The sequence below is a fragment of the Caloenas nicobarica genome, chromosome Z, assembly GCF_036013445.1.
Source record: "Caloenas nicobarica isolate bCalNic1 chromosome Z, bCalNic1.hap1, whole genome shotgun sequence".
Classification (NCBI taxonomy): Eukaryota; Metazoa; Chordata; class Aves; order Columbiformes; family Columbidae; genus Caloenas; species Caloenas nicobarica.
Genome location: NC_088284.1, coordinates 97,119,838 through 97,135,811, shown reverse-complemented (window position 1 = coordinate 97,135,811; position 15,974 = coordinate 97,119,838). Strand labels below are relative to the sequence as shown.

Below are 15,974 nucleotides of genomic sequence, written 5' to 3'. Positions count from 1 at the left end.
GAGTGGTTACTCTTTCTTCTACTGTGGACAAGACCACAATTCCAGCTTGCTTCAACTCTACCAGCTCTTGAGAGGAGGTGTAAGCCATTATAGCTTTGTAGCTTTTTTTAATGAACTTTCCTAGTGTGTTTGCGAGTATATGAAGATGGGGACAATCCATTATGCTCATTTGTGTTGCTCGGATTGAAAAACCAAAACCAACAACAAACCACAAACCCAAACAAACAAAAAACCCCCAACCAAACTACACAAAAAACCACACACACCAAACCCCAGGATGTATCACCTCAGTGGAATAACCATCCTATCCTTAAGCCAAATGGTTTCAGTATTTGCTAAAGAAATATTTGAGTCAAAATTGGCAACAGAATTGTCTTTACATACCCTGAAAATATTCTCTGCATTTTGATACCTCCAAGCCACTTCTGTCAACTCTTTCTTCCAAAACAAAGTTACGAAGATCTTCTCTTCCTCTCCAGCTGTTCTAGCCTTTGCCAGTAGATCTAGCTCGCTGATCTCCTTTCTCGGATTTTACCGAAGAATCTGTTAAAATTATCAGCTGATAGGACTCCTGAAGATTAACACAGCACAACGTTCATCTTCCTTCTACATAGAATCCTGTCCCAAGGAGCAGGACCAAGTATTTTGTGTGACTCTGGTTTTAGAGACTGGAAGCTCTTTCTGTGTTTCAGTGCTGACACACAATCAAGTCAAATTTGGTTCAGTGCCCTCGGGAGAGAGAGCAGCAAAATGCAGGGAATCGTAAACTGACACATAGATAAATGTTTTGATGGAAATTGATAGGGATACTGCTTAGAAGGCAAGAAGAACGTTGTGATTTGTTATATTAGGACAAAACATAGGAAGATGACTTTCAAGAAAAGAACTGTACAAAACTAGGACAGTTGGCAGAGCTTAAATCACATGCCCTTTTGATGAGCTGTACAGGGTAGCAGTAGGGTATGCCAGAACTTCATCTTGGCTATGGCTGATAATCAAGAGGATGCTGAGGATGAATTCTCAGAATTGTGCGAGTCTGGACACCTACAATACACAGATGCCCGAATCCTTAAAAAAAATTAGACAGACATCTGGGCCATCACCAGGCCCAGACAGACTTCCATTCCTAGGCTCTCAGAAGCACTGCAGAAGGGATGGGTAAGCACAACTATTTGCCCTAATTAAGTTATTGATACTATATACAGAATTAAATAATGGTATTTTCTTCCCTGTTTGACACTATCTGCCATTGACTTGTGTTTATGAGGGTTAGTATCCTTTTCATATCCTTGCTATCTTACCTACTATATGCTCAAAATACCTACCACCTTTGACATGAATACAGCAGTGAGTGTGACAGATAAAGGTTTCCACCCTCTCTTTCCTGGCTGCTTTTCCATCTTTCCAATAGGAGCTCTTTCCTGCTCTCTCTGACGGTGAGCATCGGTACTGCCTCTCTGTTGGCAGTGCACACGCATCTACCGTGTCTTCTTTTCATATGTTGACTGGAACTGAATCTGTAGTTCTATTATCAAATAACATTTTCATAAAGAAAGCAAAGTTTAGCTCAGTCCAAAGCTTAGGGGATTTTTTTTAGCCTTGGCTGCTCTTTTTTTTTTTTTTTTTTTAATCAGTAATTCCTTTACTAAGGTAATCATTTTCTCAGCTCAAATCTATTAAAACAAACCAGAAAGGCTTTGGTAAGGGGAAAGAACACCAGTTTCTGTATGCCTGTTATTATTCGTATATGGCACCAAAACCTTCAGAGTGACTGAAATTGAATCTTAGACTCAGAAAGTGCTCAAAAAGAGCCCCCTTGCTGAAAGGGAGGGTTACCTTTTTCCTGGTTTCCACATAGATTTATTCCTTTCCCAGGATAGGGAATACCAAAGAGAATTTTAGCAAGTAACACTAAGGTGTATTCCTACAGCATTTATAACTGAGGTGTTTGGTTTGGGTTTTTTCCTGTTTCATCGCAAAAATCAGAGACATGCCCTCCTGTGTTCTGACCGCCTTCAGAAGTGTGACCATACTCACTAATTTGATCTTCTCAGGCCTTATCATTCTCGTCTTGTCCACTTCCTCCATGTTCATGTCATCTGTCCAATTTGATGTGGATTATTGTCTTAGCTCAAAACCAAATGTAGCACAGTGGTTCTGCAGCCTAGCAAATTGTAAGGAGCTCCCGATTCTAACAACTTTAATGAGGTATGGAGGTGCCTCATATTTATAGTCTTAAAACATGTGGAGATAAGAAAGTATTAAGTCATGAAGTCTTTCATTCTGCTAACAGTAATGCTATTTCTTTGAAGAACCTGTATCTGAAGTGCCACTGACCACTACCTACTACTTGGGGCAAACTCAAAATTTGATTTCATGTTGTCTATGTCTGTCCATATCATCATCAGAAGCTTTCCATCTCGCGAGAAGTATCGGTGATGTTGTAGGCAACAGAAAAGTTCTGTTCCACTTTGAGAAACACCTCCCTTTCTAACAAATTCCTCAAACTTCATGCTTCATTTGTGTTTGTTTGGATTTTTTTGGGCGGGGAGGGAGTTGGTTGTTATGTTGTTTGGTTGGTTGTTGTTGTTTTGTGGTTTTGGTTTTTGTTGTGGGTTGTTTTTTTTTTTTTTCCCCATTATTTGTCTTCTGCATCCTAACAGATGTAGTCCCAGTTAAAAAGATTGCATTGTGGGGAAAAGTTTTTCATGAGGCAATGAAGAGGATTCAACAAGAACCAGATTCCTTTGATTCCCTCCAAGGACAACTGTGGTTTCTTGCTGTATGGATATGAATAGGAAAACTTAAGCCAACAAGTCATTAAATGGTGCTCTAAAAGCTTTAAATATAATAATAGAATTTTAAAAGTCTAGAGTTGATCCTTGTCTCTAACAGAAACGTTAGCTATGTATGGTATTTGCATCGTAAATGAAATGCTTTCACTTCTAGGACAAGGATGATCGTTATCTAATAGCCAACGTGTTCCTATATGCTGACTGCTCATACTGTACAGTTTTTCTTAGGAAATACATGTAACATTTGTAACAAAACCTATATATTAGCACTGAACTAATTTTTGTACCATAATACCACTATGTAGGTATTATGTGGGCAAAAGCCTATGTACCAGACACCACACATAGCCTAGGATTATTTCACCCTGCAAGGAGTATGACCACTACTGATGCACACACAGTGAATTCATATTGTTCTTTATGCTTAAATTAATGAAGTTACAGCAAAAATTCAGATAAATCATGTTTTGAATGTGTGTTTTCCCAAAACATGTTTCACACACATCCTGCAGCTACTTATGTGGCGTTGGTTGAGTTTTTTTGTTTTGTGGGTTTTTGGTGGGATTTTTTTCTGGTGGGGTTTTTGTATTTGTTTTGGTTTGTTCTTTTTTTATATATATTTTAAAAGATACCTGGAGAAAGAGATCATCATCAGCTTTCTTAATACATGGCAAGCATAGTTTCCCAGAACGTAAGGAATGCTGACTGTGCCAGCAAATTGACCTTCTTATTAGGGGGAGCAGGCAAGAATTCCTCAAAGGTCTAGCATTATTTATTTTTGCTACATTCGTGTAGGTGGTTATTTTGGTAGTCAACAAGGTCTTGATTCACAGCTGAGAATTTTTTCTGTTTATTAAGGAACAACTTGTGGGTGGCAAATAAGAGTTCTGAGTCTATTCATTAGACTAAAGCTTAAAAACTATTGCAAGGTCCTGAGGTTTGACATCAATGGTTTCAGCATCTCTTTACTGGCAGATGCAGCCTTAAAGCTGAACTGTACAGAGAAAACTGATTAGCATCTGAACAAAAAAAATCCATGTTATAGTCTTCAGTGCTTTGCAGCACTTCGTGTAGAGACACAAGTTGTCACTACAAGCTTTGGAGTTTTGAAAATGTATGTATTATCTTAACATAATAAAGCTAGGGATCCACTGCAGGTCATCAGAAATGTCCTGTGCAGTGGTTACCAACAACTGCTGTCCCTTTCTTGAGCCTTGAATGGAGAGAAGTAGATCATTAAAAAATTAGATGGCTGCTATGGGGTGATTCATCTTTTCATCTCTTCTTTTACAAGAAAGAGTTAATTTTCCTTTTCATGTCAGCTTGAGAAGTTCTTACCTAGAAAATGTTGTATGCTCTGCATGTTGCTAAGCATTGCAGATGGTTTGTCCATTCTTCTAACAGCTGAACTCTGCTATGTCAGAAATGTGAATGCATGTTTGGAGCATCTTCAACTAATTTTATGTTGAACCAGGATGTTTATATCGGCAAGCTTTCACCTTATTTCATCTCAAAAAGAATGGCCATTACTGAATGTTTGCAAGACTATTCAAAATATAATACTGTATGTTACATATATGTATATTGTTTTTATTTACATATAAAATACTTATATATAAATATATTTTTAAACACTAGAAAGCATCTAAAGAAAATCCATGATGCCTCCAGAAGCATTAGGATGCAGCTTTAGAGCTTGTCTGGAGACCACCTTTTCCATTTGAACTTAGAGGTCATTTTATTTTCTAGTTGGCAGTTTGTTTGGGTTTTTTCTCCTCTTTTCGCATGCTAAGGGAAGTCAGTTATGTAGGAGTTTGCATTCCCTTTCCAAATGTCATTGGTTGGGACTAACTTCAACCTGTAATCAAAATCATCTTGTCAGTGGAAGAATAGGTCTCCCCTTCCTTCCTGCTCAGTAGCCGGTTGATTTAGCTGCTTTCTTCATTTCAGCTCAATAATTATGCATTACAACAGTAACACAGCTACTTTGTTTCATCTGCTAGCATGAGAGGAATTTAAGCAAAAAAAAAAAAAAAAAGCCAAATATAATCAAGGGCCTCACCCAGCTCGCAGGTATTGGGTTCTGCGCGGATCTGTAACCACAAGGCTGTGATCAGGAATCTTGATGTGCTAAAGCTGTTGTCACCTCCGGCTGGCTGGCAGCAGGTGGAGATCTCCGGCATCAAACTGGAGAAACCCCGAGTCCTAATTCAGTTGAAGTCTGTCAGTTTGCCTAAATATCTGAAGAAGGTGATTTGCCTGAAGTTCACTGGAAAAAAGCAATATAATCCCTTTTACCACAGAAATTATAACCTCCAAGAGAGAGGCAGCTGTTTGCAAAGTGCGTGTGTGTTCAGAAACTGTTTCTTCTCATGCTTTGCAAATGAAATAAAGTAAATGGAATGCTTTATGGCTTCAGTAGTAGCTGGGTCAGGTAAGAAATAAATTAGTATGCTAATTTGTGTTCTGTTTTGGACTTTATTTTGGAAAATACGTACTTATGTATAGTTAATACTTTCTTAACCATAATGTAGAAAAACAAATTCTGGAGTAAAGATTTTTTTTCACTTTTTCTTGTTTATACCTGTTCTAACTATTACACTGTATACACGTGTGTATATATATGTACGTGTATTGATTTCTTATAACCAAAAGAAATCAGTATATTCCTGTTTCTTCCAGTTGGTTAAATTATTCTATGCTATATGTTTTCAATTGAAGGCTGTCTGGTTTCCTTTGTTCAGAAAGAACACAAATTTTCAGGTGGGCTTTTTCAATTAGCAAATCCAAACCACAATTTGGTGCTATGATTAATATTTGATTAATATTGTTACACTGGAATAAAATCTTTGGTCTTAATAGCTGTAAATCTTTTTTAGGAAGTCAGCTTATTCTACTCTGTTCTTCCAAGCAAAACAACTGATAAGCCAATTCATACTTTTAAAATGGAAATGCTTTCAAACTAGATGAATTCTGAAAGCGTGTATTATTAACGTTTTGTTGACCTTAAAACTTTTATTCCTTCACTTGTTCCTTAGCTATTGCCTCATCGCTCTCAGTTTGATAACTCTATAGAAATCCGCATAGGAATGCAGGGTTATTTATCTTATTTTTTTACCCAAACACATAAATTTAAAATGGAACCTGACAATTTTATGGAAGGAATTTGCTTACGGTAAAAGGGTACGGGTATGAGGGCGTGAGTTCCGGCAAATACGTACCATGTAACCGCATGTGGTGCTTGTCAGAACACCAACTCTGTGCTGAAATCTCTTGTAACTTCATCGGGTGCTTAAATGTTTACATGGACAAAAATCAGTATTGGCTTGTGCTTGTGTTCTTCCCTTTGGCAGACAAGCTGACTTGGCCACGCTGTGGTTGCTGCGGTTGGCTCAGCTCAAGTGTGCGAGCAGGGGCGCGGGCAGCACAGCTCTTCGTGTCTGCGGGAAGCCTCGGCCCAGCACTTGCCTCTTTCCAACAGGAAAAACTTTTCAGCATATCTTTATTTGAAAATTTTAATGGAAGTTTAACATAATGATATATTATTTTAATCTGATTTTTAAAAAATTCTTTCTAACATACAGGGTAACTATTTTTTATATAGTTCAGTTACTATGAGAATTACTTTTTAAAGATGTTTCTAAGCTCTTGTTTTTATAGCCTAGAAGCACAGATTTGTTTCCCCATGCAAGATATGTGTATATATATGTAAAGGATTTTAAAAAAAAAAAGCTAGAATTCATTTTCTGGTCATTAACTAAACTGAAGGATGTCTAAGCCTCTCTTTTTTTTTGGATCATTAGTAATATGATGTAATGTTTGTAGTGGAAATTGTAGCTAGCAGTTATTTTGTGGATTACATATGATATCCTGTAAACAAGACTTCTCTGTATTATTTATGTGCTTTGATTTCTTAATCTGCTTTTGATTTTTTTCTTGCTCTAAGAATGTCTATGATTTCATGTTAATTTATACGATAACCATAGAATTAAAACAGCCGATAATAAAAAACTTTTTAGGAGCCTATAGTAAAATGCTGGATGCTCATGCCTCATACAATATTCCTTGGCAACTTGCAGACATATTTACCAGTGAAACAAAAGCAAGGGTGGGAGGATGTTGCTATTTCCAGCTTCCTAAAGATTTGCAGGAGGCAATCATTCTGCACTTTGTGTCCTGACATTTGTTTTTAGCAGCTTTGAAATTATTAAATTTAAATAGGCAAATAAAAAACAAAACTAAGCTGCATCTATTTTATTAATTAAACTTTTGAAACCTGAAACTGGAGCTTTCAGATTTTAAAAGTTATGAAGTAACAGTCTCGCTAATAGTGTGGTGTTTCTCTTCTGTTTACTAGATGAATGTTGCCCTGTTGTTTTAAGCAGGTGCAGAAAAGGATACATCTTTCAGTAGAATATCAGGAAAACTTATTTGTTTTATCTTTACAAAAATGATGTTAGCCAGCTCTTTAATGAACTTCAAACCAATTTTTTTTCAGCTTACAGAGCACAGGGAGATTCGTAATCCGTATGGTCTAGATTCCCTTTGCCATTGCCCGCTGTATGAAGAAGCCATGCACTTAGCAGAAGAAGGCAAAATTTATTCACGAGTGTTAAGGTACTGATTTATGTCTGTAATTATTTCCATGAAAAGCGAGAATTAAATATTCTACATGGAACTCATATTTTAGAAGTTATTTGTACTAGGTATTTTTTCTAGGAGTTTGACTTAGTTGAATTTTCTTGTGCTTCTTTTTTTAATGGTCTTTTAAACTCTTCTACTTTATACAGGACTGAAATGTTTGAATGTCTAGGAGACAGTGACTTCCTTGCTAAGCTTCACTGCATTCGACAAGCTTTTCAGGTAAATAGTCAGGAAAGTGATTCGTCTGTCTGTCTGTCTTGTTAAGCCTAAAGTATACGGCATTGAAACTAACAATGCGCTTACCCGTGCAAGCATTTTTATAACATGGTCTCAAAATGAATATTTTCTTGTTGCTTTTACATTTCTATAGTTTTAAAATAGGATGTATTTGCAGAGGAGTCCCAGTTTTGTGATTAGCTTTGGGACCTTTGCACCAAAGGCTTATTAGGAACTTGCCTACTATACTAGTGGTTATAATTATATTAAAGTTGATTGGAGTGATTAAGGTCACTTAGTATAACCTGTGAATGAATATGTGTATATTTTCTGAAACCTTTTCTAGATAATTCTTTCAGAAACATCAAACAGAATATTTCTTGCTGAAAGTGGAAGAAAAATTTTGTCTGCTTTAATTGTGAGAGCACGAAAGGTAAAAGCCTTTTTAGGCTAATGTTTTGTTGTTAATGTAACTTCCATCAGAATTCACTTTGCAGTGTAAATAAACTATTTCTCTTGTTAAGTTTGCTTGATACACATTGCTTTTACGTTACAGAATCCAAAGAAATTTGAAGATGTCTTTGACGAGATGATACATTTTTTGGAACAAACAGATCACTGGGATAACACTGAAATGGAACTTGCTGCTAGAGGAGTGAGTCTGGATTTCTGAAAAGTGCTTTTACCCTTAATTGTACAAACCGTAGCATCTAAAAATAAAATTTTACAGTTCAGAATTGTGGGAAAGGCAATTCTTTTTTGTTTACATTGCTGATTTAGAGAAATGGCATCTACCACTGCAGTTTAGTATCAGAAGGCACGTGGTATTTTTTTCAACTTTTCCTTTCCTCACGAAGTATCTCTAATATTCATTAAAAACAATTCTAAATCTGCACATTAATACAGAGCTAGAATATGGTGCATGCTGAATTCCACTGCTGAAAAATAAACTAGGTTACTTAGATCATGTTCTGATTTAATATAGGTGAAAAACCTGAATTTTTATGATGTTGTTCTGGACTTCATATTAATGGATTCATTTGAAGATTTAGAAAATCCACCAATATCTATTCAGAATGTAGTAAATAACCGCTGGCTAAATTCCTCTTTCAAAGAAACAGTAAGTATTTACATGTAATTTTCATAATCATTGTTCTGCAGTACGTTAGAATAACTAGATGGTATGATCAATACAACATTGGTGCGAGCATTCTGATATAAAATTTCTGTATATGCCGAAACTGTTCTTCTGGCGATCTGTGATTTATATCCTTAAAGCACAACGTAAAAACAAAGCTAAGTCCAACAACCACGGGATAAAGACTGTGTGTATTGTTTTCACAATAGCATTGATTTTGAAAGCAAAGAAACCTTTTAGATCAAGAAATTGCCAGTTTTCCATTTATTTGTGTCTTTCAACTGAAAAATTCCCTATAGAGGGGAAAAAAAAGATAACACACACAATTCTTTTTGTATTTGTGTGGTAACGTCGTGTTTTGTGAGTAGTAAATTATCTTCAGCACTGAAGGAGAAAAGCCCAGTACTGGTATCAGTATCTTGTATTTCACAGGTCCATATTTGGACAAAACTTCTTAGCCAAATCTGAAGCTATTGCAAGAATGTTTTTGCTAAAATGAAAAAGGACATTTCAGTGTGTTCACATGATACTTAATATCTAAAATAGTTGCTTATGTCTGAGCACACACTTTGGTATATAAGAGACTGGTCCTCAGTTTAACCTGGTGAATGTTGCTCACTGTTGCAACTGTAAAATCAGTCAAGGATGCCAAATTACATTTGAATTAAACTAAAGAAAATCTTGCGGAGTAAGATCTGAAAATAACAAATATGAACAACGTATAAAATTCGTTATTTGTATCAGCTGATATCTTATAGGTTTAAACTTTGCGTTATCACAAGATTGAAACTGAATAAAATACGCATCCCCAAAATATAGAAATATAGTATTCCGCAGATTGCTTCTTTTGATATGGAAAATAATTTTGCTTACAGTAAAGTTACTCAGGGTTTGGGGATTTTTTTTCTTTTTTTTTTTAATACCTTTAGGCTGTGGCTTCAAGCTGTTGGTCAGTACTGAAGCAGAAACGACAGCAAATGAAGGTAAGTTGCCTTGCAAAAAAGGGAACCAAAGTTACTAACTGGCTCCTAAGAACATGAAGTTCTGTTCTGTAGCTTTAGCAAAATTAATTACAGTCCAACCCTTAATCCTGAAGACATGTTTGTTTAGACAAGAGTCTGCCAATGGTAGAAGTTTAGTTCATGAGGCCCTAATATTAATATCATTTTTTTGCAAAAAGTCTTGGCTGGAAGATTTTCAACCTAGCTTAGGTCCAGTCGGCAGTGGCGACAGCAATTTCTCTGACTTACGGCCCCACACGTGTACCTTGGATTTTTGCAGACCAAGGTCGTTGATCTTGTATCTCACCTGCTTATGCCAGGATTCTCAACTCCTGCGTCATCTCCACAGCTGATTAGAATTCAGTCCTGTCCCTTGACCCACCTGAGGGCCCGTGCTCCTCACCCACGACAGGAGCTCTGTCGCAGCCTCCCCCGGCCCCTTCTGCGTCCTGCCCTCGCAGTGAAGGAACTCTGCACATCTCAAACTCCTCTGCACTTCCACCTTTGGAGGCTTTTGTTCCATCCAGGAGGCAAATGCCCGGTGTTTGTAAGAGCCGGGCCAAAGGCAGAGCTGAGGCTCTGCTGCAGGACACCCGTAGCTGTGAAAGTGGGTTTGCACAGCGCAGGTGGGGAATCTCTGCTCACCTGATTGCCACTGACTCCTTTCTCCGATTCTAAGAACAGCTATTTATGTGACTCCTAACTGCTAAAGACGTATTTCATCATAGAAGAGTTGTTTCCAACAGCAGTTGGTGTTTTGTAAAAGGTCTTCGGCTACTGTTATATCTTAAGATTTGAGGTGTTACATGCCTGTGTCGATATGGCTGGGAATTTTATATAAATAGATCTTTTCTGCACTAGTTTTATACGGAGGGATTATATCTCCAAAATAGATGTTATAGTAACCTATTACTTTCACCTCTATTTCAATGCACAACTACCTTACTCTGTAGTTCATTTGTATACTGAAGTCTCAATATTTATAAGTTTGTAACTGTGTAACTTTGCTCCTTGGCACTAGTTTCATCAGTGCTGCTGGAATCATTCAAAAGTGGATGAAGTTAAGCACCATGGAAGTCTTTGTAACAGAGACTAACTGTACCACAAGGAGTTTGATGAACTTAGATTTACTTACGGACAGTTCTTTAGTGCTACAGTTAGGTTATGGTTGGACTCGATGATCCTGAGGGTCTCTTCCAACCGAAATGATTCTATGATTCTTTATGTGGTATTTTATGTTTTAATTTATTATTAATTTATATTTTTATTATTTTTAAATTAACTGTGCTGATGTAAAATTATAAATATAGGTTTATGAGCATATAAAATAAACTCTACATTCATATATGGTATATAAATATAGACCATATTATATGAGTGCCTATAGGTTATAAAAATAACAAGAGGATGGACATTCACAGATACTTTGTATTTTTCTTTAGACTTCAAGATGGATTCTTGTGCATTTTTTTCCATTCAAAACTGTGAAGTTTGCTTATGTTTTGAAAGTTTCAGCTGTGCATAGTAATAGGGGTTTGAAGAGGAATAATTCAATACATTGATCTGTCATTTGGGAGGCAGACTGGATTCTTCATGATCTTTTTGGGCTTATGCCTATCAATCTTAAAATATTTAAAATACGAAGTACCACTGGAGTAAAAACCTTTTCTAAAAAATCATGAGACTTATTTGGTACAGTTGTCCTATAATTTAAAGGACTTCCGGTTATCACAGCCCTGAAGTAGTAGGTGGTTTAAGCTTTTCTCAAGACTTAATTTCATATAATAGAGATTTATAGTAGATTTCCTGTGTAACTTTTGTCTACGATTTTAACATCACCAGGTGCCTGATGGATTTTTTGCACATTTCTATGCTATATGTGAACATATCAGTCCTGTTTTGGCGTGGGGATTTTTGGGCCCTAGAAATTCACTTTATGACCTGTGCTGCTTCTTCAAGGTTTGCCACTTTTTTTTAATTACCACTTATCTTAATTATTAAAAAAAAAAATATTCTAGATTAAAAGAAATTAGGATCTTATTTATAAACAAACATTTGCATTTTCCTAAGATTAAGACTAATTGTAAGAAACCATGAATATAAATATTTTCGTATTCATTTTTTAAAGCATAGAACTATTTTGGACAGCCTATTTTAGTGTCTTTCTATCTTAGCACCAGAAGAATACATAAATGGATGTTTTTAGGAAATGTCTGAAAAAAAACCAGCTAGCATTCCATACTTTTTTCTTCTTGTAAGTGAATACTAGTTTATCCTTTTTTTCCACCCATAGGATCAAGTGCTTTTCTTCCTCAAAGACATTTTTGATTTTGAAAAAGTGAGATACTCAACTATGGAGAGTTTGGCTGAAGATCTTATGCAATTATTAATCCGACACACTGAACTTTTAATGGCCTATCTTGGAGCAGACTCGCTAAGACACATCAGTGCTTGTGTAAGTGGTCACGGGCATGTCATGACCAGTGGGCTCGTGGAAGCGAAAGTACAGTAAGCTTAAATCCCTGACAGATGAAATAGGGTGCACTTGGATGTACTCCTTCCCACCTTTGTCTAACCCCGGAGCTGTCATTGCTGTTACTGAGCAAGCGTCTGAAAATGTATCGTGTCGCTAAGTGTGGAAAAAGGACTTACGGAGGTTAAATGTACATCTGCGAAAAGGACTGGTGAGCATATTACTGTATATACCTAAATTACATTTGCAGCTCAGCTGTCACTGTATTTATAGTTCCTGTATCCCAAAGCTTTTTTTTCCTGTAATATTTGGGTAAAGTTTATTTATGAAATACTGTACTTTTGCACAGATAATTTGTAAGTGAAGCTGATGGAGTTATTTCCTTTAAAGGCTTACAGTACAAAGTGTTCATTAGAGAGTGTCCAAGTCATTGTCTGTCTAGATCTAGGAGGTGTTTCGATGGGGGTATATGCAGTCTCTGACTCATGTGACACGTGCAATAAAGTAATCACACTCACAAAAATGAACATGTTGCCACTGCCCTGAAATTACATTTGTGTGGGTGTAAGCAGTCATGTTGTACTACAGCGCAACAGAGCAATGCAGGAAATGCAGGCACTGTTGGGGCAGGAATGACTTCTGGTATGCATTTTTATTTTGTTTTAAAATACCTAAACATCATGAAGGTGTTTGAAAGCACTTATTTATATTCCAAAAGCTATGCTATCTTCATCAAATAGTTTAAAACTTTTCCTTTTTCTAAAACTATTACTACTTTATATGGTGGTGGTAAACAAACTAATAGCATTTGCAGTTCATATGTAGCATTTCAAAATATATTTTTAAATATGGGTGTATGATGAGATTTGTTAATCATGAAACAGCATCCAAAGCAGTGTTTTATAATTAAAAGCATTTCTGTCTTCCTCCCTTCCTTGTAGGAAGTGTCTATTTAAGAGGAAATTAAAGCAATTGTGGCCATCTATGTGCAATGCAAAACAGGCTCAGGATATGGAACCTGAACTTTAGATAGGAGCACAGCACAGTAAGGAGGTAGGAGGGAACTTGCAGTAAGATTTTTTTCCAGTGCCAGAGGTAATAAATGATGATGATCTGTATCTTTGAATTTCTGTAAGCTTCATAGGTAGCTTAGGCTTTTAAACTACACTTACATATGGTTTGCCACACAAAGCCAGCCCACAGGAATCTCGTGTCAAGTAATACAGAGTAAGTAATTACAGACTAATTCTAAATATTCAGATACTTGACAAGCATGTTGTTAAAATCTAGCAAACTGAAACAAACATGAATTATAAACATTTCAACTTTTGTTGCAAACACAACCCAAACCAATGATATTTGAAAAGGAAGGCGTGTATAATTCCATGGATTTTACTGAAGCTGACACTTTCCACCTTGTTGTACTCATTTGATAAATATAAAAATGATGAAAATGTGTCATATGACTTGTGTGAAATGCCAACTGACTGTAGTTTATTTTAAAAAAAAGTATACTTCTATGTGTAATAAAACAGAAATTCCAAATGCTGCTGTTGGCCTATCTCCGCCATTCAAGTTGCTGAACTTGCTCCATGCTGCACTTTTTTCTCTGCAATGTCTTTGATACCAGAATGTAAAGGTTTTTTTCCACACATCTCACTTAGATTAAACATTCTTTTTTCCCCTCAATCATACTGCTCAAAAGTATCTGTATTTTGGCAGCTTTTTGCAAATTTATGAATGAAATTATGTGGAACAATAGGGTTGTCTTGTCAGGTTCAGAATCTATAGGAATAGCTGGAAATAGATGTAACAGAGTAAATGGCAAGTTACACAGCAGATCTACTACCCGGAGGTTGCAATATGTCAAAGGAAATGATCTGCTGTGGTTTGTCTAGCCTAATAAAATGATATGAAGAAAATGACACCTTAACATTCATCACAGGAAAACAGAAACACACTTTTTCACAGTAGTAAATGTATATTTCAATGAGCGATTTTTTCATATTATTTATAAAAAGCTCTTGAAGGTGCAACAGTGTTGCAGATGATATTATAAATGTTTCCAGATAATTTAACAGTTGATCTTCTATTAAAACTGAAATGATTTTTGTTAAACAGAAGAGTGAAAAAGGTCTAATGAAACACCAAAATATCTAGAAAATGGATAAGAACCTGGTAATATCTGACTTAAACAAATGTATCCATTTAAAGTAGGAGCACTTCCTGCCCTGATAGAGCTCTCAAAACTCCATAGAATCAGGCTGGAAATTGGATGGGTATATTTTCCATCTGAAATAAAAGTTACAGTATCTGGTTGCTGTAAGATACCAACAACAAAAATGTTTTATTCAGAAAAAGAGAGAGAAAGGAAGAAAAAGAGAGGGAAAGGGAGAAAAAGTGAGAGGAAGAAGCCGATGTGCAGGTATGTGTGGGGAGGCTTTGCGTCTCCTCTGGTCTCTTTGGACCTTTTCCCCAACACATTCACATACACTGTCCTTCTAACTCCAGAGACAGATCTATAAGTTTAAATGAGAGACAGCTGTCTGCTCAGAACACAGAACTGCAACCAGTTCTGTTATCACCTAAGATTTCTGCACCTTAGCGAGGAGGTGGGTAAAGAATATCTGCTGATAACCAGCCATATGGCTTCAGAATTTCAAAAGTCCATGATCGTTTTTGAATACGTAAGTGCCAGAGCTGCACCAAAGCAATGACAATATAGTGCAATTCTACCTTAGTGAATTCATAATGAGAATTTGGTTTATAATGTCTACATTTTTAAATAGTTTTGAATGCCCCTCTCCATGCTAACAAGCTAAATTTAAAAGCAATCCTCTCCTGCCATAACTGTACTCCTAAAATCATAGATGTCGAACGTGGAGGGGTTATACAAGAATCAAATATTTATATCATTTGTAATTTAGTTGTAATCATAATCTCACTTTTAATGTGTTGTTAATGGTTGTTATACTTCACTCTTGTAGTCTTTGGTTTCTATCAAACTAAACATGTCAAATCAAGTGTCAGAGGAAGTGTATTTGTGAACTTTGTTGCGTAAATGAACTGCAGTTGTGTATATTAAATAAAATAATACAGGAAAACAACTGATGCTTATATAACTGTATCTAAAGTTTGAATTTGCTCCCTGAAGTCCAGCAAAAAATATTATATAAAAATTATATATAAATTGATAAAAAATAAATTGATATATATAAATTGATTAAAAAATTATATATAAAAATATTATATACATGAAAAAGAAATGGAATGGGAGCAGCTTTTGAGCTGCACAGTTTATTTTGTTGACTCGTTTAATTTTGCTTCTAGTAAAGGGTCCACAGCATTGATAAATTTTCAACACATAGGCCAGTGATCCACCAAAAAGCCAAATGTTGGTGTTTCTAGTCTTGGAAGTCAAAAAGTGATTCAGCCAGGCACCTAAATAAATGAAGAAAGCCCAGCCTAAGGCCGCCTGCCATAGCTCGCGGGGTGACAGGGACAGGGGCTGGGCAGCTGGCGAGATCCTGCCCATCAGAGTGGTTTCAGCGCATCCATCTCCTGTGCCACGCTCTTGTCCCTTTTCTTGCTTTTAGGAGGCGAGTTTTTTCAGGATTATTTCCAAACCAAACTGCTGTGGTGAGCTCCAGTCGTGGAATAAGGCTTCTTTGTGGGGTAACATAATGAAATAGAGAACATAAAATGTC

At 36.3% G+C, this 15,974-nt stretch overlaps 1 protein-coding gene across 1 annotated transcript in view; it reads left to right on the top strand.

Annotated features, from left to right (window-relative positions):
• Positions 1-15,360, top strand: part of MIGA1 (mitoguardin 1) — a 40,327-nt gene extending 24,967 nt beyond the window's left edge. The window contains exons 9-16 of the mRNA XM_065657417.1: positions 7,294-7,412; positions 7,586-7,658; positions 8,002-8,088; positions 8,212-8,310; positions 8,641-8,775; positions 9,723-9,776; positions 11,637-11,753; positions 12,088-15,360. Of these exons, the coding sequence (XP_065513489.1) occupies positions 7,294-7,412; positions 7,586-7,658; positions 8,002-8,088; positions 8,212-8,310; positions 8,641-8,775; positions 9,723-9,776; positions 11,637-11,753; positions 12,088-12,306 (903 nt within the window). The 3' untranslated portion in view covers positions 12,307-15,360. The remainder of the gene's footprint in view (positions 1-7,293; positions 7,413-7,585; positions 7,659-8,001; positions 8,089-8,211; positions 8,311-8,640; positions 8,776-9,722; positions 9,777-11,636; positions 11,754-12,087) is intronic.
• The last annotated feature ends 614 nt before the right edge of the window (positions 15,361-15,974 follow it).